General features: G+C 42.3%; 1 protein-coding gene across 2 annotated transcripts in view; it reads left to right on the top strand.

The window, feature by feature from the left end:
- Positions 1-8,427: 8,427 nt before the first annotated feature.
- The window catches only part of SLC25A36 (solute carrier family 25 member 36), a gene marked incomplete at both ends in the record, with an annotated part of 32,640 nt that continues 16,929 nt past the window's right edge, over positions 8,428-24,138 (top strand). For both annotated transcript variants that reach the window (XM_080696331.1, XM_080696330.1), the window contains 3 exons: positions 8,428-8,468; positions 20,357-20,521; positions 22,873-22,950. In XM_080696331.1, coding sequence (XP_080552457.1) covers positions 8,428-8,468; positions 20,357-20,521; positions 22,873-22,950 — 284 coding nt within the window. The remainder of the gene's footprint in view (positions 8,469-20,356; positions 20,522-22,872; positions 22,951-24,138) is intronic.

Here is a 24,138-nt window from a genome sequence, read left to right as displayed (position 1 = left end):
CCAGAAGCATATTTGCATCTTAATATTTAATTCTTTTGTAGGAAGCTTATAGCTGGATCTTGTTTTTTTGTTTTGTTTTGTTTTGACCAATTTGACTATCTCCTTTTGATGGGGGTGTTTATACCATTTACATTTAATATGATCACTGATAGTTAGGTTAAGTCTATCATCTCAACAACTGTTTCATAGTTGTCTCATCTGTTTTTTGTGTCCTTTTCCGCTTTCACTGCCTTTTATTTGATTTCGTTTTTCTCATGATTTCACTTTACTGCTTTTGTTGGCTCATTAGCTAAAACTTCACTTTAGTGGGTTCAAGATTTGCAGTATACATCTGAAACATATCCTAATCTATCTTCAAGTGACACCATGCTTCACATATAGTATAAGAAATTTACAGTAGTATATTTAGGGGTCACACTTTCCCCACATCTTTGCATGGCTGGTAACCTTGGATTGGTTACCAAATGTTGTGTATTTCACCTTGTCAGGTATGGATATCTTTGTATTTATATAAATCTTTTTGAACTTTGTTCTGTACTGCATTAATTTCCACAAAGTTTAATCCTTTCACATCTTGCTTTTAAGATGTATTAAGCAGGACCAGGACAGGGTTTGACCTATGGCTAATTTTTCTCTGCTAGTGAGGCAAGACTCTTCTTTTCTTGGATACTCTACCCAATTTCCCCCTGATTCGTGAGATTTTGCCATCCTTAGCTCTGTGCGAATGCCACATACTAGTCTTTCCAAGTCTTACAGGAGAATCTTTCCTTCTCTCTAGCAGTTTCCTCCGTGAATGCTCTTATCAGTAGATAAAAGTGCCAGTTTCTGGGGTTCTTGGGACTCTGTCCCACACACCCTAGCTACATTGGTCTCCCTGGACTTTCAGCCCATGTCCTCATCCCAGGGTTGTCTGCCTGGTTCCCATCTTCCTGAACTGTGGCCTGGAAACTCTCTGCAGGCAATAAGCTGGGTTATGTGCGTGGCTTAATTTGTTTGTTTTCCATCCGGCAGGAATCAATCTTTCCCTGCCTAATGTCTTAGAAACCATAGACTTATATATTTTGCCTAGTTGCTAATATTACTTCTCATGCTTGTTATTCCATCTTGGTTAAATGTGAGAGTCCTAGCCAAAACCATGGGGACACTGTGAAAAGAATTCTAAGTATTATCCAATCAATAAAAGGATCAAAGACCAACTGTTGAGTGTGGCCAAGAGATTGGGATGATAATGATTTCACTGACATCCTAGAATCCAAAACATTTCTTGTCCCAAGTATTTGGACAAAAGATACTCAGTTTGCATGCACATAGTATTTACTAGTTAAGGACATGTAAAAATAGCCACCTACCTTTTCACACCTGAAAAATTAGTAATTCCCTATTATTAAACAATAATTATTCTGCATTTAATTTTCTTTGGTTGTCCCCAAATTATCTGTTCACATTTGGCCTTATATAAATAAAAAAGTGAATAAGTGCTGGGGGTATAGGTCAGTGGTAGAACACTGCTGAGTTCAATCCCCAATACCACCAAATCGGGAGGCTGAGACCGGAGGATCGCAGTTCACGGACAGCCTCAGCTATTTAGTGAGGCCCTCTGCAACTTAGTGAGACCCGGTTTCAAAATAAAGAATAAAAAATAGGGCAGGGGTGTAGCTTGGAGGTCAAATGCCCCAGGGTTCCATCCCCAGACTCGCAAAAAAAAAAAAAAAAAGAAAAGAAAAAAGAAAATCTCCATAGATACCTATAGGAAGAAAAATGAGAAGACAGGGAGGAAACCTATAACTTTTCTAGTACTATATATTTGCTTTTTTACAACTATATACACTCCCTATATATTTTTTATTGAAGTAAAATAAACAGCATAAAATTCAACACACTGAGCATACAAGTAGCATTAAGTACACCCACAGTATTGTATAACCACCACCTCTACCCATCTCCAGGACCTCCCTATCATCTTAAGTAAACTCTGGACCCATTCAACAATAGCTCCCTCCCAGTTCCTGGTTCTACTTTCCTTTTCTACTTTCAATGTTCTACTTTTCCTTTTCTACTTTCAATGTTCTACTTTCCTTCTCTGTGAACTTGACTCTTCTAGGTATCTTGTATAATTAAAATTGTACAAGATTTGTCCTTCTGTATCTGGCTTATTCCACTTGGCATGTTTTAAAATTGTTTCCATGTTATAACATGTGTCAAAATTCCATTCCAGGTATAGTGGTACACACCTGTAATCTCAATACTTGGGAGGCTGAGACAGGAAGATCACAGGGTTAAGCCTAGCCCTTGATAATTTAGTGAGGCCTTGTTTCAAAATAAAAAATAAAATGGGTTTGAGGATATAGCTCAGAGGCAGAACACCCTTGAATTCAATCCCCTGTATCACCAAAAAAAAGGAAATTTTCTTCCTTTTTAAAGCTAAACACCATCATATTATGTGTATATATGCCATACTTTGTTTACCCATTCAATTTTTTTTTTTTTGGTGGTACTGGGGGTGGAACCCAGAGGCCTTCTACCTCGGGGCTATACTCCCAGACCTATTTTATACTTTATTTGGAAACAGAGTCTCACTAAGTTGCTGAGAGCCTCACTAAGAAGCTGAGGCTGGCTTCGAACCCATGCGATCCTCCTGCCTCAGCCTCCCAAGCACGGGGATTACAAGAGTGCACCACCACACCTGGCTACCCATTCAATTATTGATGGACATTTTGGAGGGATATTTTCCTCTTCCGGCAACGTGAATAACATTGCTATACACATTGTTAGGCAGTATGTGTTAGAATATTGGCTCCCAACCTTTTTGGGTATAGACCCAGGCGTGGAATCACTGGAACCTATGGCAATTCTAAAGAACAGCTCCAATCTGTCCACTCTGTGGCCAACACCTGATATGTGGGGCTTTCTTGTTTTGTTTTTGTCTGCTTATTTCTAGCTTCCAATGGGTGTGAAGTCTATCCCGTTTCCGTTTTGACTTACATTGCCCTAGTAATTGGTGATATCGATCATCTCTTCATGGATCTATTGCCATTTGTCTATTTTCTTTGGGTAAATGTCACTTAAGTGCTTGGCCCTTTTTTAATTGTTTAGTTGACTCTCTTATTTTTCAATAAAAACAAATAATTATTCTTAGAAAGATCCAAATTCCAAAAAGTAACTTAGGTTCCAAAGCAAGGGCCTTATTAAGCAAGGCCCTCAGGTTCTTATGTATGTGAGTGTGAGTGTGTGTGTGTGTGCATGTGTGCACATGCGTGCAGTGTTAAAGGTTGAATTTAGGGGTGTTCTACCTCTGATCCACACCCCCGGCACTGTTTTTGTTATTTTGAAATGGTCTTGCTAAGTTGCTGAGAGGCTCACCAAGTTGTTGAGGCTGGCTTTGAACCTGTGACCCTCCTGTCTCAGCCTCCCAAATCCTAGTTACAAGTGCACACCACCAGGCTCGGCCTTTAGGTGGGCTTTTTTTTTTTTTTGTGATACTGGGGGTGGAACCCAGAGGCTTTCTATTTGCAGGCTATACTCCCAGACCTATTTTATATTTTATTTGTAAACAGGGTCTCACTAAGTTGCTGAGAGCCTTACTAAGTAACTGAGGCTGGCTTCGAACCTGCGCGACCCTCCTGTCTCAGCCTCCCAAGCTCGGGGGATTACAAGCATGCGCCACCACACCCAGCTACTCTTTATTACATTATTGAAGTACAGGCATGTTTGAGCAAAGTAGCAAGTGTGTTATGCTCTTAGCTCAATAAAATCTAAGCTTTGCTTTATAAGATGTCCCCATTCCTCTCCTGGAAGATAGGAAAAGTCATTCAAACCCAGGGGCATTCTACCTCTGAGCTACATCCTTACTTTTTATTCTTTATTTTGAAACAGGGTCTCATTGAGTTACAAAGGGCCTCACCAAGTAGCTGAGGCTGTCCTCAAACTGTGTTCCTCCTGTCTCAGCCTCCCGAATGTTAGGATAACAAGCGTGCACCACCACGCCCGGCTAAGTCATTCTTTTTTATTTGAAGTTTTTCTCTTTTTTCCATAGCTCCTGGGACAAGCAGCTGAATTAGAGCCTAAGAGACACAGTGTTTCCCAGAAGGAAAAACTTGATTTGCTGCGGGGGAAATCCAGTTTTGCTAGTAAAAGCTCCTTATCTATCTCCAGTACAACCTCTATATGCTTATCACTCTGGTACATATCTCGGAACTATTAGACATTACTGAATATAAAAGTCACAGAGTGATGGGTGTGGCAGCTCAAAGAGAGATTAGATCTGCATTGGGCAGCAATTGCCGGGTGATTTTCCATCTGGGGCTCAGGTGTAAGTAGCAGAGCATGCGTTGTCCAGCACCTTATCTTTTGACGTTCCTCCAAAAGCAGTGTGTGTGTGTGTGTGTGTGTGTGTGTGTGTGTGTGTGTGTGTGTTGTAGGAACTAGAGCTTCTACTCTCAATGAACAACAACAACAAAAAAAAACAATCGAGATAGTGTTGAACAGAGGATAAGAGCACAGACTTTGAAGCTAGACTACTTAGATTTTTAACCCAGGTACTTACTAATTGGGTTTTCTAGACAAATCCTTTAATCTCTTTGCTTCTCAGTTTCCTCATCTGTGAAATGGTACTTCCGTAAAATGACTGCCAAAAGGATTTCTAGGTGTACACATACATCAAGACAAATCAAATTGTATTCTTTAAGCATGTGCTATTTATTGTGTGCCAATTATAACTCGGTAAATTTCTTTTACAGTTAAAACACAAGACAATATGTGGCCACAGAAAATTCTAGAACAATTTGGAACATTTTGAGATTATCGCCATCATAACACAGAGATCCCAGAAGGATATTGGCCCAGCTAAGAATGGTTTCTGCTGAGAAGTGGGACTTAGAAAAGGAAGCTGAGCCTGGCGTGGTAGCGCACGCTTGTAATCCCAGTATTTGGGAGACTGAGACAGGAGGATTGCAGGTTCGTGGCCAGCCTCAGCTACTTAGTGAGGCTCTCTGCAACTCAGTGAGATCCTATTTCAAAATAAAGAATAAAACATAGGGCTGGGGGTGTAGCTCGGAGGTAGAATGCCCCTGGATTCCATCCTCAGTACCATAATAAAGAAAAGAAAAGAAAGCCGATAAGAGTGCTGACCCCCTGAACTTACTATTTATTACTAAAGTAAAATAAAGAAAAAAAATTAAGTAAAATTGCATCTGGCTAAAAAAAATATATACCCAAGATCCCAATTTCCCATTAAAACACCTAAGAATACTTATAAACAACAAGACAATAACAATTTAAAAAAAATTTAATGATATTTCCAATTCAAGATTTGGTGCCTACAGTAATTTTCTGAGCCTACAAAACTATTAGAAACAAAGTGGGAGGGCAAACACACACACACACACACACACACACACACACACACACACACACACATATATATATATATATATATATATATATATTTTTTTTTTTTTTTTTTTTTTTTTTTGCGGGTCTGGGGATGGAACCCAGGGGCATTTGACCTCCGAGCTACACCCCCTGCCCAATTTTTTATTCTTTATTTTGAAACAGGGTCTCACTGAGTTACAGAGGGCCTCACTAAGTAGCTGAGGCTGTCCAGGAACCGTGATCCTCTGATCTCAGCCTCCGGAATGCTGGGATTACAGGCTTGCGCCACCACGCCCGGTTTAAACATAGTTTCTTCTATGCTATAATGCAGAGAGAAAGAGAGAGAGATTTTAAGAACTTTCTTTTCAGCCCCTTAGCAATTAAGATTGACAAACAATATCAATTGGGAAGCCGAGACCCCTTTACTCCACAGGTGCGACCTCCTTTTCATTTGTTCTTAGCCAGGCATCGGTCCCAGGTACCTTGATGGAGAGGAGTTTCTGTCCATGCCAAGAAACTACAACTCCCAGGAGACCCCTCGGCAGGCACTGGGCGGGAAGAGGCGAAGGTGTGTCTGACGTCAGGTGCGGTCTTGACTCCACCCACTGCCTTGCGGCATCCTCCAAGAAAAGCTCCCTGGAGCTTGTAGGTGTCTGGCCCAAGGGCTGATCATGGAGTCACTAGACGACATTCTCTGGTCAAGACGCGTGGGAAGGCGGGTGTAAAAGCGGGCTGGTGCAGCGCCGCGGCTCCTCTGCAAGCATGGCAGCCGAATTGAGCCTCAATTCTGCAAACGGCCGCACCCGAGTGGGCAGCTCCCAAGACGCCCCGGCTAGAAGGTGCAGGGGCAGAGTCTACTTCCACAGTGGCACCCGATCGAGGTTCAAAAGGAAACGGCCTTTGTCGCGGGAAAGCCACTGCGCGCGAGAACCCTGGCTCCCTGCCAGCCCTAGAAACTTCATTCCGTGGGACTATTATGACAGTCTCTATGTCAGAAACATGGAGCTATACTGTAGCCATTATCTGGAAGAAATAAAATGGTGAAGCTGCTTTGGAAAACTTGGGCACTTTCTCAAAAGGTTAAACGTAGAGTTATCATCTGACCCCCAAACAAAACTCCTAAGTAGATACATAAAAGAGGTGAACATACATGCCCGTGATAAAACTTGTGCACAAATATTCGTGGCAGCATTTTTCATAATAGCCCCGAGGTGGAAACAACCGAAAGGGTCACCCATTGAGAACAGATAAAACAAAAAGTGATACAGCCATATAAGGGAATAATATTCAGTTATGAAAAGGATTGAAATACTGATATATCCTCCACCATAAATGAGACTTGAAGACATTGTTTCGTGAGAAAACCAGACACTAAAGGCCATGGGGCACAAGATACATTTAAATTTAATGCTCAGACTGTGAAAAGCCGGAGAGATAGAAAACAGATTTGTGGTTTTCAGGGAATAGGGGGAGAAGGAAATGGAGTAACCTCGAACGGGAACAGGCTGCTTTGGGGATGAAGACATTTTCTGGTATTAGGTAGTGGTGATGGTTGCACAATGACAAAAATATAAAGCCCTAAACACTAAATCACACAATTTAAAAAGGTGAATTTTATGGTATGAGAATGATACCTCAGTAAAGCTGTTGTAATAAAGAAAGAAATAGTCCTCAAATGGTAATAGGCAAGTTTTCAGAAATGGCCAGTTGTTTCTACTTTTCTGTTTTTGACAAGATCTATCTATCTATCTATCTATCTCTCCCCCCCCCCACCATACCATGCTGGGGATTGACCTTAGAGCCATTCTACCACTGAGTTACAGCCCTAGTCCTTTTTATTTTGAATTTTGAAACAGGGTCCTAGTTACAGCCCATTGGCCTCAAACCTGCATCCTTCCTGTCTTAGCCTCCCAAGTACTTTGATTACAGGTGCGTGCCACCGTACCTGGCTGAGAAACCCTGTTTCTTAAAAATAAACTAATAAACCAGTCGTGGTAAACAATGCCTGTAACCTCAGTATTTGGGAGGCTGAGACAGGAGGATTGAAGGTTCACAGCCAGCCTCAGCAACTGAGAGAGAGGGTTTTTGCAAGTTGGCAAAACCCTGTTTCATCCCCCCCCTCCCCAGTACTGGGGATGGAACCCAGGAGCATTCTACCTCCAAGCTACACCTCCAGCTCTATTTTTTATTTTTTATATTTTATATTTTGTTTGGAAACAGGATCTCACTAAGTTGCTGAAAGCCTCACTAAGTAGCTGAGGCTGGCTTCGACACCACACCCGGCATTGGCTTTCTCTCTCTCTCTTTTTTTGAGGTACTAGGGATGGAGCCCAGGGGCTTTCTACCTCCGGGCTACATTCCCAGACCTATTTTATATCTTATTTGGAAACAGAGTCTCACTAAATTACTGAAAGCCTAAGCAGCTGAGGCTGGCTTCGAACCTGAGATCCTCCTGTCTCCTTCCTCCCAAGTACTGGGATTCCAAGCGTGTGCCACCACGCCCGGCTTATTCTTTATTTGGAAGCAGGGTCTCACTGAGTTGCAAAGGGCCTAAGTAGCTGAGGCTGTCCGCGAACCGCCACCCTCCTGTCTTGGGTTTGGGGGCTCGAAATCCAGGCGGCTTTTCCTTCCTACCTCTAGGAGCGTCCCGCGCAGCCCAGACCGCCCGAGTGCGCAGGCGCAGGCGCGGCGCAGTTCCGGGTTAGCGGATCAGGTGCGAGGGCGCGGCCGCCTGCGCGCCTCGGGGCACGCTCTCTGGCCCCGCCCCGCGGCCCCTTTCATTGAGAAACCCCTTAGCGATCACGTGAACGCGGCGTGCGGCCCGTGACGTCACGCCGCCGGGACCAATGGGCGCCTCTGTTTATGTGGGGCCCGGACGTCTTCACGCCCGCGCCGCGCGTCGGCGGCCTGTGCTGGGGAGCGCGGAGCGGGAGCGGGCGGCGGCGGCGAGGGATCTTCTGCAGCCGCGCGTCTCCTTCCCGGAGCGAAGCCGCCGGCCATCGCGGGCAGCTGGGTCCGCGTCCCGCCTCAGCGCCCGGAGGACATGCGGGAGAGAGGATGAGCCAGAGGGACACGCTGGTGCATCTGTTTGCCGGGGGGTACGGCGGCGGGCTCGGGGCGGCCTAGCGGGCGCGGGCGCGGGGTGCGGGGCGGCCCGGGATCCAGGCCCCGCGCAGGGTGCGCGGCCGCGGAGGGCCGGGCGGGACGTGCGGAGGCCGAGGACAAAATGGGCGCCCGGCCGCCCAGCCTCTGCACGCCGCGCACGCCCGCGGCCAGCGGGGCGAGCTGGGGGTGTTAACAGCGCTTGGAGATTTTCCCCGTTTGCGCGATGGGGCGCAGATCAGCCGCGCCTTTGGCGTCCCGTGGCTTTTTTTTTTTCTTTTCCTCTCTCTCTCCCAAGAAAACCGATCGCCCTCTTGGCACACTCGCTGCGGCTTAAAGGAGAAAGTAGGGGCTGGAGAGAGAGGTCAGATATACACTCCGATGCTCGTGGTCACTGTGTGTGTACCAGAGTAGGACCGAGCCTCAAGTCTTCGTTCCGTGGTGTCAGCAAGAGTGCTACAGCCATCTTGCTGAGCTGGTTTAGTCTCCCCGTTAGATAGGTGCCTTTCCAGGTTATTTGGGGAATTGAAAGTAATTTCAAGTTTTAGGTTTGTTACTGGAGATTGAACCCCAAGGGCATTCTATTTCTGAGTATCCCCCCCCCGTCCTTTTTTTTTTTTTTAACTATGAAACAGGGTCCTACTTAGTTGCTGACACTCGAGATTGAACCCCAAGGGCATTATACCTCTGAGCTATATATACCCCAGTCCTTTTTTTTTTTTTTTTTTTTTTAACTGTGAAACAGGGTCTCACTAAGAGATTCGAGATGGAACCCCCCCAGGGACATTCTACCTCTGAGATATATCCCCAGTTCTTTTTTTTTTTTTTAACTGTAAAACAGGGTCTCCCTAACTTTCTGAGACTCTAGATTGAACCCCCCAGGGGCAGTCTACCTCTGAGTATACCCTCAGTCGTTTTTTGGCTGTTCTTTATCTTTTTTTTTTTTTTTTTTTTTTTTTTTACTGTGAAACAGGGCCTCGCTAAGTTGCTGAGACGCGAAACTGCCCTGCTCTGTCTCAGCCTTCTAAGTACCAGGATAACAGACATGCGCCACCATGTCCGACTTAAGTTTAAAAGTTATCTGTAGTATTAAATAATTTTATCAAAAGTGGCTATAGTGAATTATGTTAAGTCAGCCAGACTCTTCTCACTATATAACCATACAAAATAGCATCCCCTTGAATCCTGTCGTTTGTTCTTGGATCAACCACTTTACAGATATTAAAGAAATACAAACGTAGTTCTGTTTGTGATTGTCTTGCCTTGAGTTCGATCTACGGATTCTCTTGCCAGTGATGGCAGTACTTTCCTTGGTTGGCACACATTCATTCTCCAAACTGTTCTGAATAAAATATTTTTATATTAACTTGTGAGACCCACTTTTCATATTTTTGAAATCTTTATGTCCAGTAATGAGACAAGTCATTTTAAAAATTTAAGCAATGTATATGTTAGCAAGAACTAAAATAATTGTTGTTGTTGTTGTTGTTGTTTGGCAGTACTGGGGATGGAACCCAGGGGCATTCGACCTCCGAGCTACACCCCCAGCCCTATTTTTTATTCTTTATTTTGAAACCGGGTCTCACTGAGTTACAAAGGGGCCTCACTAAGTAGCTGAGGCTGTCCGTGAACCACAATCCTCCTCCCGTCTCAGCCTCTGGAATGCTGGGATTACAAGCGCTCGCCACCACGCCCGGTTTAGGATTATTTTTAAATAATTGGATTTCCTCATGAAAGTAGTCTAGTTCCTGCCACTCAATCTGGATAAAAAATGGACAAACCCTTGATTTTAATTCCTTCGTCTATACAAAAAAGGAGGCTGTATTAGATGACATCTAAGGCCCTTTGGGATTCATGTATCAAGTTTTGTTAAAGATAGCACACTGATATTTGAAAGAAATTGTACTATTTTCCCAGTTTGTATTAGAACCAGCCCCTTTGTTAAGTTTATGCCTTTCTATTTAGGTTTTCATTAAGAATAGGAATGGGGGGTTTTTGTAGTAACAGATTCAGACCTCCCTCCATCTCCCCAAAAAATCTAGCATGAGCAAGTCATTTAGTTGTAAATTCCCTTCCTTTGCATTTCGTTTTGATGTTTACATGTAGTTCCATACGTAATTTCAACAAAACATCTCTTAGAATAAGAGAGAATGGAAAGTGTCATCTGGGTCAGCCCCTTCAAAATACGGAAAAATACTCAGGTGTAAAAAATTCACTTTCCAAAGGTCAAAGAGCTTTTCATATAAGTGAAATGAGGTATAAGTAATATTAAAAGGTCCTGCCAAATGGTATGTTACATAAATTCAATTTCGTACAATATTGTGGGAGTTGCTAGTGCTAAGAAATGGAAAGTATATTGTATTGGTGAGAGTGTGTGTGTGTGTCTGTGTGTGTGTATAGCACTGGCGATTGAACCCAGAAGCATTCTACCTTTATGCTATACCCCCAGCCATTTTTAGTTTTTGTTTTGAAACAGAAGCTCACTAGGTTGCTGAGAGTATCACTAAATGGCTGAGGCCAATCTCGAACCTGCAATCCTCCTGTCTCAGTCTCCCAATTACTGAGAATATGTGTGCGCCACTCTGTCCCGCTGGTAAGGTTCTCGTTAATTGAAGAAGTCTGGTTCTTTATATGCCAAAGTTATTTGTTTAGACAGTCATTTTTTAGAAAGTTCTTTAAAAATAGCTAGACTTATTTCTGGTCTTGATAGAACTGTGTAAATTGGAAGTTGTGAAATTTATTTTTACTTTAATAACCACTTAGTAAGAGGAGGGGGTCGGTCTCTATAGGCTGCTTGTCTAGACTACTTCACATACAGGTATTCTTTGGGTTAAGTTCAGTATACTTTAAAAGAACCAATTTGTGTTGCTGGGGACTGAACCCAGGGTCTTGTACAGAGTAGGGTTGTACCTACTATGATTTGTACCTCAGGCCCTGTTTTTATTGTTGTTTGTTTGTTTGTTTTTGGTACTAGGGATTAAACCCAGAAACATTCTACCTCCACGCTACTCCTAGCCCTTTTTATTTTTTATTTTGAAACACAGTCTTGCTGAGGGCCTCACTGAGTTGCTGAGGCTGACAGAACCTGTGGTCATCCTGTCTCAGCCTCCCAAGTATTGGTATTACAGGTGTGCCCCACCACACCTGACATAAGATTTTCTTAATATGGAGTTTCCTGATGTCTATTTTCTAGTAATATTATGGTGTATTTATGAGAATCTCAGAAGAGAGTGTATATGTGTTGCTAAGAATTGAACCTAGGAGCATTCTACCTCCAAGCTAGACACCTAGCCCTTTTTATATTTGTTTTGAAACAAGGTCTCACTGGGTTGCTGAGTCTTGCTGAGCTGCTGAGGTTGGCCTTGAACCTGTGATCCTCTGGTCTCAGCCTCCCACATATTGATGTTACAGGCCTCCAGCCTGGGACTGGTTTTTTAGGTTTTTGGGTTTTGTTTTGAGTGTGTGTGTGTGTGTGTGTGTGTGTGTGGTGCTAAGGATGGAACCCAGCGGCTTTCTACCTTTGGGCTACACTTCCAGACCTATTTTCTATTTTATTTGGAAAAAGGGTCTCACTAAGTTACTGAGAGCCTCACTAGGTAGCTGAGGCTGGCTTTGAACCTGCACGATCCTCCTGTCTCAGCCTCCCAGCACTGGGATTTGCACGCCTGGCCAGGGCTGTATTTTTAAGTAGGAATATTTGAAACAGATCAGCGCTGGACCTTGGGTCTGGGTGACACACTCACATGTATAACTCGTGCTTTAAGACACCCTTTGGTCCCATTTCGCTTTGCCAGAGTTAATATTCAGAGTTTGTAAGGTCATTGGTTAGGTTAATTGAGTTACAGAGGCATATCATGGCAGTCTGGAAAAAAAGAGGTAAATATGATTTAAGTGTAGCAGTACCCTTGAAAACACTGTGCCTGTATAGAGAAATACAAGGAAAATGAAATGCATTTGAAATACATTGATAGAATTGTCCATTGTTTATTGTATCCCCTGCGTAGGTCTATCAAAAGTCCACTTTTTTCCCCTCTCCTACTTGAGGGAGAGATTTTCTCAAAAACGAGCAATAAACTTTCAGACTTAAAGTGGGTGAGGTTTTCTGGATAGCTCTTATGACAAAATACATGTACTATGAACTATTACAGATTATCTTGAAACTTTATTTTGGCATCATTGAATTCATTAAATCACTTTTCTCTCTTAGTCCATTTAGACTCCTGTAATAAAAATACTATCATTTGGGTAGCTTGTAAATGGCAAGCACTTACTTCTTAAGCTCTTGAACCTGGGAAGTCGAAGATTAAGTCCCTGGCACGTTCTGTGTCTCATACTGATGGCAGAAAAGCAAACCATGAAGGCCACAGACTAATAGTCATCGTAGTCTTCATCGTGGGCCACATGGGGAAAAAAGGCCAGATGTTCTTGACAGAGTGAAACTTAACTGATTCTACTAAATTTTGATACCTGAATGCACATCTCTTTGTGAGAAAATGATAAGTAGGCATAAAGCCTATTTTTGCATATGAAAGTATAGTTAGGTAGCTCCAGTTGCAAGCTAAACTAACCTTTTTTTAAAAAATCATTTTTAAAAGAACTGTTGACTAATCGGACTTGACTATTTGGCAGACATTTTCTCAGATTTTGAAAGTAATGATAATAAGATTAGTAACGTTGGATGTAGAATGTAAAAAAAAAGTCTCAAGAATAACGTCAGTGTTTTTAGTTTGGGCGCCTGGAAAGCTGGAATTGTCAACTGAAGTGGACAAGATTGCAGATGGGGTAGGGAGAGATCACAAGGTCAGTTTCTAATCACAGTACTTGGGAGGCCTGATAGGAGGATCACAGATCTGTGGCCAGCTTCAGCAACCCAGTGTTTTAAATAAAAAATAAAATAGGGCTGAGGTGGGCAGTGTGACTTAGAATATCCCTGGGTTCAATCTCCAGTACCACAAAAACAGCAGGCAAAAAAAGTTCAGTTTTAGATGTTTGGATGAAGTTTGAGAAATAGTAAAATTCAAGAAGGTAGTTGTGTAGGTGGTTGGATGTGTTAGCAGGAAGTTCAGGAAAGAGGTCTGGATTAGAGGTGAACATTTAGTAATCACTGGAATATGGTGCCAAAGCCTAGGTGAAACCATTAATTAAGCAAATGAATAAAGAGGACCAAGGACTAACCTTTGAGGACTCCAATAAAAGGAACCAGCAAAGTAGACAGGGGGAGACTGGGAAAATGTGACTTTCTAAAACCCAAATGAAGCAAGTGTATTGTATCCAGGAAGGAAGAAGTAACATTCAGATGTTACAGTTGCTGAAGTTGATAGCAGAGTGTTACCATTAAATATAACAGGGACTTTTGCTGATTTTGATGAGTTGTTTCTGGAGCAGGGAAGTAAGTTTGATGCAAGTGGGGGAGAAATTGGAGTCAACAGATGAACAATGTTGAAATTTGATGTTTGGGGGTGCACAGAAACAAAGTAATCGTTGATGTGGGAAGTTGGAGTTGTGCTCTGTGGGGGTTTTGTCTGCCGCTGTTCATCCTGAGAGAAGGTGGTCAGCTGCCTCTTGGGCTGTATGACAGGGTCTCCTTCCATGTTTGTCAAAGTTGTTGGGCTAACATTTTCTGGTTTTCCAAATTAGTCTCAATTCTGCTTTAGCATTCCTAATAAAGGAAGAGCTTGGTTAGTTTTATCCTGCATCAGAAACACTACTTGTATTTTTAAAAAATACCCTGTGTGTGTGCATGTGAGAGAGAGTTTGGGAGAAAGAGACTAGGAATTCAATCCAGGGACATTCCACCTCTAATCTACAAGCCCCACCCTGTTTTTGTTTTTTTGTTTTTTGGGTTTTTTTTGTTGTTGTTTTGTTTTGGTGGTACTGGGGGTGGAACCCAGAGGCTTTCTACCTCCGGGCTATATACTCCCAGACCTTTTTTATATTTTCTTTGGAAACAGGGTCTCATTAAGTTGCTGAGAGCCTCACTAAGTAGCTGGGGCTGGCTTTGAACCTGTGCCATCCTCCTGTCTCAGCCTCCCAAGCGCGGGGATTACAAGCGTGAAACTGGGTCTCACTAAATAACTGAGGGCCTTCCTGAGTTGCTGAAGCTGGCCTTGAACCTGTGATCCGATCCGGCTATCTAGACCTCCTAAGAACTGGGATTACAGGGTTGTGCTGCTATGCCCTTTTTATTTTGAGACAGCATCCTGCTAAGTTGCCCAGGTTGGTCTAAAACTTGTGATCCTCAGCCTCCCTGAGTCAGTGGGATCACAGCTGTGCTGTGCTTTTCTTTTCTTTTCTTTTCTTTTCTTTTCTTTTTTTTTTTTTTCTTTTTTCTTTTCTTATCGTACTGGGGATTTAACTCTGGGACCTTTTACCTCCAAGCGACACCCCTAGCCTTATTTTTATTTATTTTGAAACAGGGTCTCCCTAAGTTATGGAGGCCTCAGTGAGTAGCTGAGGCTGGCCTTGAACCTCTGATCCTATCAGCCTGAGCCACCACACCTGGCCCCAGCCACGCCCAGGCCGGGTTTTTGTTTGTTTGTTTACTGAACTGGGGATTTAACTCAGGAGCATTCTACCCCTGAGCTACACACCCAGCCTTATTTTTTTTTATTCTTTTTCTGTCCTCTCCCTCCCTCCCTCCCCCTCTCTCTCTTTCTCTCCCCCTCTCTCTCTCTCTCTCTCTGTCTGTCTGTCTGTCTGTACAGGGGATCTCAGTATTCGGGAGGCGGAGACCTGAGGATCTAGGTTTGTGGGCAGCCTCAGCTATTTTTATTCTTGATTTTGAAAAAGCAGCTAAGTTGCGGAGGGCCTCACTACATAGCTGAGGCTGGCTGAGAACTGCCCCCCCCTTTAATGTTTTGTTTAATGCTTGTCTCTTGGTTACTATGTATCTATTAAACAAACAAAAACCTCAACTCCACATAGCTTTTTGCCTCTACTTCAGGTGGGTACAAACATTTAACTAGACTGCTGGCGTGCCAGAATTTTTATCCTCATTCCATACAATAAGCAGCACTTGGAAGTTTTTACATAGTTACACTCCCAAAACTTTGGTTTTATTGCCATCTACAGTTTTCCTGTTGACTGACAGTGTAGCTGTATTCTGGTAAATTTCTGATAGGGTTTGATTGACATATTTCATGCTTGGCATTCAAGACAGTGGAAGTTTTAAGTGTCTTATAAAAGGTGTTCAGTGATAGCTATGTTAAACAATTCCTAGGTAGTTTATAAAATTAGTGCACTATCATATGCCATAATTATGGTGATATATGACATAATAATCTAAAGAATGATTATCTAACTCCAGAAAGGAGCCTGGCCTTCTCATGCCTTTAAACTATACATGACATTTGTGCATCAGACATTTGTGTGTTGGGATGGTATGGGGGATAGAACCCAGGGGCATTCTCCTTCTGAGCTACCACCCCAGATGTTTTGTTTATTTATATATTTATTTTATACTAGGGATTGAACCCAGAAGCATTCTGCCTCAAAGCTACAGCCCCAACCTTATTTTCTATTTTGAAACAGGGTCACACTAAGTTGCTGAGGCTGGCCTCGAGCCTGCAGCATCCTGTCTCAGTTTCTCTAGTACTACGATCACGGCTATGTGCCACTACACCGGCCATATAGCAGACTTTTTTTTTTTTTCCAGTGTGGGATTTATCATTTTATTCTATGAACATTGTCTTTGAAGGACATGTTTTAAATTTTGATTAAGTTCAGTGTATCATCTTTCCTTTATGGATCATGACAATATCTTTTTTAAGGATTCTTCCCCTAAAACCAGGTTGAGCTTTCTTATGGAATTTTTACATTTCACGAATGACATTTAGATTGATGCTACATTTTAAGGTAATATGAATATATACTAGAGAATTATGGGTTAAAACTTATTTTCCATTCGAATATTCAAGTACCATTTTTTGAAAAGTATTTTCTTTCTGCATAGAATTGGCATTACATTTTTAGAGAATATTTATTAGCCATGTATGTATGTGTGTCTATTTGTAGACTTTCTTCACTGAATTATCTGTATAAGAAAATTCACATTCTTTTGTTTACTATTGATTTTTTTTTTTTTTTTTTTTTTTGCGGATCTGGGGATGGAACCCAGGGGCATTTGACCTCTGAACTACACCCCCTGCCCTTTTTTTTGAAACCGAATCTCACTGAGTTGTAAGGGGCCTCACTAAGTAGCTGAGGCTGTCTGTGAACCCAGATGCTGGGATTACAAGTGTGCGCCACACACCTGGCTATTATTGATTTATAATAACTTTACATCATCAAACTTTATTCATTTCAAAGTTGAATTAACTATCTCAGTCCATTTCTTGTATATTTTCATATTACTTTTATAATCTGTTTGCCAATTTGCAAACTTATACTTACACTGAATCCATAGATGAATTTTATTTTTTTTCTTCTCTCTGTGTGTGTGTGTGTGTGTGTGTGTGTGTGTGTGTGTGTGTGTGTGTGTGTGTTGTCCTGCTGGATGGAACCCAGGGGCCTCTACCTTTGGCCTGTGCCCCCGACCTGTTTTATTTGGAAATAGGGTCTCACTAAGTAGCTGAGGCTGGCTTCGAAACTGTGTGATCCTCCTGTCTCAGCCTCCCAAGTACTTTTGCCTGGCTTATTTTCCATTTTTAAAAATACTGATTTTTGCCGGGCGTGGTAACAAGAGCAGAGACAGCCTTGGCAACGTAGGGAGACGCTCGGCAACTTGGTGAGACAGTCTCAAAAAGTAAAATAGTCTGGGAATTAGAATGTCCCTGTGTTCAGTTCTCAGCATGGAAGGGAGGGAGGAAGGGAGCACTTTAATGAGAAGTGTGAGGAAACTGAGACTATATAGCCACAGGTTCACGGCCAGGCTCAGCAATTTAGTGAGGCCCTGCGCACCTTAGACCCTGTTCCAAAATAAAATAGGGCTGGGGTGGAGTTGAGAGGCGGAACGCCCCTAGGTTCAATCCCTGGTGACACAAACATACAACCAGTGAAACGCATAGATGAGTATCAGAAGGCCTCTGTAGCCCTTTTCCCCATTCCCCATGATTGCTAGCCTTTCTTCATACCTAGGGAATCACAGGCTCTTTCGGCTAGTCAGTCGTCTTGGTTCCGATTCTTCCTCGTTTCTGGATTCTTTCCAGCCTCAGTATGTTATGCATAGTCCTATCTTGACAATTTTTTAACTTTAAATTGGTTATGCAAATTGATGTTTGTGAAGAGTTTGTTTAGTGTGTTACAGAAATAATTGGAGTCGTGTCCATTGCAACCTGCGTTGGTCCTGTGTCCTGTCAGCCGGCTCTGCTTTAGTCTCCTCCGGCTTCACCTCATCTTGAGCACTCAGTGCCCTTAATCATTAGGCTTCCTGGGGATTTTGCAGGACAGACCTGTTTGCTGCTTTCTCGGCACTCGATCACTGACCCATGTGCCTCACTGAAATCCTTCTCCAAATGGCGAATGTTGTGCTCTGTCCAGTTTTTAGCTGTAAAAAGCTGCTGGGCAGGTCCTTGTGTGGCCACGCCTGTCTTTCTCCTGAGTCCTGAGTCAGCACATAGAGTGATACTGTAGGGTTACTTGCAGCTGTGTGTTGTAACTTTGTGAAGACTGCTGCCCTTTTTTCTAAATGGGTGTACCATTTTGCACTCTTCCCAGCAACGTGAGAGGTTTTTAGTTGCTCTTTATCAGCCCTCGCCTTTGTGAGTCTCTTTGATTTTAACCATTAGTGGCTGTGTATCTCATAGGGATTTCCTTTGCGTATCCCAGGTGACAACTTCTTGAAAAGCCTCCCGTGCCTCTGTCTATATATCATTGCAGAAGTATGTTAAACCTCTTTACTGAGTGGTTCTAGGCTTGTCAGTGGTTTCGAATACAGGCGCTTTATCTGGTGTATGATTTGCAAATGTGTTCTCTTAGTCTATAGCTTGTTTTTCATTTTCTTATCAATCTATTTCATAGTGAAAGTGTAATTTTGGCAAAGTCCAATTTTTAAATGTTTTCTTTTATGATTCATGCTTTTTTGTTGTCGTTCGTTTAAGAAACCTATTCCTAAACCAGAATTAAAGAGTTTTCTCCAAATGTTTTCTTCTACGAGTCTTAATAATTACATGTTTTTACACTTAAGTCTTTGATCCTTTTTGGACTATTTTTTAAGTATGGTGTGAGTTTAAGGCCATGTACTATTTTACATATGGGTGTCCTCAATTTTTAACTTTCTGTGTAAATACTTACATTTTTCTATTGTATTTTCTTGGTGGCATATACTGTTGCTTCAGGATGACATGTTCTTCATCTTGCTTAATGACTTTCACTTTCCTACGTTCCTTCTGTGATGTTTTCTGTGTATTTGTCTCGGTTCTGGCTGGCTTTGGGTAGTATTTTCCTGTGGTGGGCTGCTTTCTTCTGCTTCCTGTCGGGCCTGGTGTGGAGAGAGTGCTGGCCTGACTCACTCAGCTTTTCTGTTTCGCTGCAGTAAAAGCTCTCTCCAGCCGTTCTCTTAAGTTGAAAGCGGTTCTCAAGGCCTCTTCTGGTGGCTGTGTGTGATTGAAAGAAAGTTACTTCCCTGCGCTTGAGAGACTGAGACAGGAGGATCACACAGGTTCGAAGCCAGCCTCGGCTACTTAGCTACATAGTGAGGCTCTCAGCAACTTAGACTATTTCCAAATAAAATATAAAATAGGTCTGGGAGTGTAGCCCAGAGATAGAAGGCCCCTGGATTTCATTCCTAGCACCACCAAAAAAAAGAAGAAAGAAAGTTACTAATTACTCAGCCTTTCGCTTACCTACCTCTTACAGTTTAAAAAAGTTTTATATCATTTTAAAGAGTTTTTATTGTTCTGATTACCAGTCTTTTATTCCTCTTTTAAACTGGTCAACCTGTCACGCATAGGTTTCCACATACAGATCTTGCACATACTGAAATCTGCCTGGTAATATTTTTTGTAAATAGAGTATTTCTGAGTACTTGAGTATTTAAAGTAAGCAGATATATATTTATCTATCAGTGATTTATTTCTGTATTATTGCTCAGAGTAGCATTTCTTAAGTTTTTAACAGGTAGGAGTTTGAAAGATAAGATATACTTTGAATAATCTAGGTTTTAAGAGAGCCACAAATCATACATAGGCCAGGAGCCCTAAATCAAGTCTTAGGACAATATTTAAAGCCCCATTGTTAGTCCAGCGTGATAGCACACGCTTGTAATCCCCGCATTCGGGAGGCTGAGACCAGAGGATCGGGGTTCTTGAAGAGCCTCAGCTACTTAGCAAGGCCCTTCACAACACAGTGAGACCCTGTTTTAAAAATAAAGAGACTAAAAATTAGGGTTAGGGGTGTAGCTCAAAGGTAAAATGCCCCTGGGTTCCATCCCCAATACCACAAAATAAATAAATAAAGCTCCAATGTGATTTGGTGTACATTTTAGTAACAATACCTACATTCAGAATCATCTTTAGCTAACTATTCTTGCTGGTTAGATACTAATCTCACTTCTTTTTAACAACTGAAGCATTTATATGCAGTTAAGTAATTGAAACTTGAAAGTATTAGTCTTCGCCGGGCGTGGCGGCGCACGCTTGTCATCCCCGCGCTTGGGAGGCAGAGACAGGAGGATCCCGCAGGTTCGAAGCCAGCCGCTTGCTCTGGCTTAAGAGACCCCACTTCCAAATAAAAATATAAAAATAGGTCTGGGAGTGTAGCCCGGAGGTAGAAGGGCTTCCAGGAACCCCAGTATCAAATAATAATAATAATAATAATAAAGTATTAGTATTCTAAAATCATTAAGATTTTAAAATTCTACTAAGTTGTCAATGCTTGGGTCCCTACGTGGGTTACAGCTCTGGTGTGTGCACTGCTGAGTAGATAAGTTCTGTTCTGTCTCCTGTAGATGCGGTGGCACCGTGGGAGCTATCCTGACATGTCCACTGGAAGTTGTAAAGACGCGGCTACAGTCATCTTCTGTGACACTCTACGTATCTGAAGTTCAGCTGAGCACTGTGGCAGGGGCCAGTGTCAACCGCGTGGTGTCCCCGGGACCTCTGCATTGCCTGAAGTGAGGCGTAACACCGTGACCCAAGAGAGGGGAAGGGGAGGGGGAGGGAGGGAGGGAGGGGGAGAGAGGGGGGGGGAGGGAGGGGGAGGGGGAGAGAGAGAGAGAGAGACAGACAGACAGACAGACAGACAGACAGACCGACCCCTACCATGCTTCAGACGTTCTTTACAAACTTACTCTGGTTTATATTCATTAGAAATGATAACCTCAGAAGTAGGACTTGGTGGCTCAAGCTTGTAATCCAGTACTTAGGAGGCTGAGACAGGAGGACAACAGGTTAGAGGCTAGCCTCAGCAACTTAGTGAGACACTTTCAAAATTTAAATAAGTAAATAAAAAGAGCTAGGTATATACCTCAGAGGTAGCACGCCCCTTTGTGGTTTTTACTGGATTAAACCCCAGTACCACAGAGAGGGAGGGAGGGAGCTGATCCCTAGTAGAGTACAAAAGTTAGATGGATAGTGTAAAATGTTATTTCCAAATCATGTATACTTCGGATAGTTTTCTACCTTTATCCAATGGGTTTCTTTTCTAAAGCTATTATAGGTGTTTTATTTTAGATTATTAACTCACTTATTTTTAAAATGAGGTAGCATTAATGCTAATTCTGCGTGTGTGTGCACACGCATGTGTGCACGTGCATTTAATTTTCTAAGCACTCGTGGAAGTAATTATATTTAGTTAATGGCAGTGTATGATTTTTATATAACCTGTTAAAACCTGTTTCAGTTCTCTTTATAACTGAAACAGTCGTACCAGTTTTAAGTGCTTTCAGAGCTGCATGTGGTGGCGCACACCTGTAGTCTTAGCAACGTTTGAGAGACTGAGGCAGGAGGGTTAGAGGTTCAAAGTCCACCTAAACAACAAAAAAAGATGCTCTTCAGTGTGGTTTGACATTTCCTCGTGGCTTAAAAAAGATTTTGTTGTTATATTTTACTACACATCATATTTTATGCCTGGATTTAAAAGTTTAAAACTATTAAAATCAGGTTTCACATGTTCAAACTTGTGCTTATAACTGAAAACCTTGTTGACTGCCTTATCAGCTCACTTGCATTTAATCTATTTGAACTCAGTTCAGTAGTGTTTATTTTGTAGTAGCAAATAAGCTCATCCACTCGTTTACCTTTGCTGTGGAAAGATTTCATCACATTTTACTTTTTTTGAAGTTGGTTACTAAGTACATGAACAGGTAGAATTGCTAACAACTGTGAATTCAAATGCCGCCGTCGTTAGAAATAATTACTTCTCTCTGGTTAACCATAGAAAACCTGTTTCAATGAGGCTTTGACGTTTATTGCCACAAATTGTGTGTCCTTGGAATTCTTCCTTTGTCCTCCATGAGACTTTTTCTATTTTTCACAAGTTTCGCTTTTGCTCCCTCATAGGAGTGTTAAAAATCCCTCTGGGCTCTCTTGGAGTTCTGGAATTCCTCAGAGGCCCTCTGTAGGCTTGCTCACACACACTTATCTTCCCGGTAACCCAATAGCACGTCCTCTTTTTCCTTACTACTGGAACTAGCATGAACTAGCTGACGCCTGGCCTGGGTCGGTGTGGACTCCGTGTGAGAAGCCTGGCCTTGGCGCTCAGCCGCCTCGCGGAGACCGTCCTTACGCACGTAGACACGAGAGCCACTCGGCCTGTCCAGTCTGTTCCTCTGAATTCTCCGCTCTCCTCCAGACTGTTCATTCTCGCCTCTGAAACTTAACTAATAATGTCCTCTTAGAAAGCGCTCTGTTACTGAGATGCACCTCTGTCCTTTTCTGCCAGGGTATATGTACCTGCCTTATTAACAGCATTTGTTAATATCTATTAAATTCGTTTTTGTTACTGTTTCGCGCTTAGCAAAGTTCTCGGCCTCGGGGCTTTGCCCTCCCTTCCCACCCTTTCCTGGCTGCCCTTGATACAGTGAGCGCAGGGTGCAGCCAGCAGTCCTCCTGCCCTGCGGGGGTTGGGGCTGTAGACTTTGCCGTGGCATTTCAGCAGCCTGGTAAATGCCCAGTGTCAAGTGAACGACCTCAGAACTAGGAAGGAACTACATTCTATTTGAGAATAGAACCTTCTGGTAACGGTGTAAAATTGAGATTTGAGATAAGAGGAGCTTGATTCTCATCTGAAAATCAGCATAGAAAGCTGTGGTTGTTAGGTCTGTATGGTTATAAATCTATATGGTTATTACTACCAGTCTTTAGTACTGCGATTTTTAAGTGAGGAAACTGTCCAGAAAAATCAAAGCATATGATAGTACAAAATAAGGAATTTAGAACCAAGCTTTCTCATACCAAGTAAATGGAACACCAGGCTTTGAAGATTATTTCTTACACATATATATTTTTTCTCTCTCTCTTTCAGGGTGATCTTGGAAAAAGAAGGGCCTCGCTCCTTGTTTAGAGGACTAGGCCCCAATTTAGTGGGTGTGGCCCCTTCCAGGTAAAAAGTAAATTTATTTTAAGTACAGTTAAGGCAATCTTCCTTGTCTCAAGACATCTGAGATTTAACCATTTGTGTACAGTAAAATTTGTAAATGTAGTTTTTAATGTTTATGGAAAATACTTGCTTTAGTTTTTAAGGACTCCGCGTGCTAACCAGAACAAATTTACAAAGTACTACTTGGTGGCGAGAAGTGCGCGGGGTAACTTGGTGGCTGGCAGGATTTCAGTAGTGTTAGAAGTGAACCGTTTAATACGAATGCAGAGGAAATGTTCCATGGCATAAGGGGGAAGCTTGTAGTATTTGCATTGTTGATGGTCTAATCCTGGGGGGAGTAAGGAAGTATGGCGGAATGTATCTAGAAGCTTAAGAAACACTCCTTATAGATAAGAGTTAAATATTAAAATTCCATGGATTGCCCTGAGACTCTGGGGCCAAAGGGATATGTTGTATGTTTATAATAGATTAAATAAGAGATAGTAAATTGGTAACATTTGCAAAATAAACCTGTAAATTCCCTTAGAGTTAGTGGCTACATGTCAAGTCTTCCTAGTAGAATGCTTGCACTCTCCTGACTCAGGAGTTGGAAGAACTGTGGTATTGGGGAAAGGGGCCTTAAAAAATACACAGGACAAAGACAATAAACTACTTATATTTTGAATATAATTTTATTCAAATATTTATTTTACATAATATTTTTCTAAATCTAAAACAGCTCTTATATCTTTAAAAAAAATGTCATTAAGAAAAATCTTTTTTTTTTTTTTTTTTTTTTTTTTTGTGGGTCTGGGGATGGAACCCCCAGGGGCATTCTACCTCCGAGCTACACCCCCTGCCCTATTTTTATTCTTTATTTTGAAACCGGGTCTCGAGGAGTTGCAAAGGGCCTCACTAAGTAGCTGAGGCTGTCTGCGAACCGCGATCCTCCGGTCTCAGCCTCCCGAATGCTGGAATTACAAGTGTGCGCCACCACACCTGGCTCTTTTTTTTTTTTTTTTTTTTTAAGTCAAATGTTTCCCTTGGGCCTAATGAAAATATTAGCCATTTTTCTGATACCATTTTAGACGGTTGACTTTTTTCATGATTTAGCTAAACTGAACATGGATACCCAGCTCTCTGCATCCAGACTGTTTCAAACTTATGTCTTATTAGCTGTCTTCTCTTCTTCCTCCTCCTCCTCCTCCTTTT

This window comes from Muscardinus avellanarius (genome assembly GCF_963383645.1).
Source record: "Muscardinus avellanarius genome assembly, chromosome: 5".
In the NCBI taxonomy this organism is placed as follows: Eukaryota; Metazoa; Chordata; class Mammalia; order Rodentia; family Gliridae; genus Muscardinus; species Muscardinus avellanarius.
Note: the sequence above shows the minus strand (reverse complement) of the source record. Positions and strands in the feature narration are given on the sequence as shown.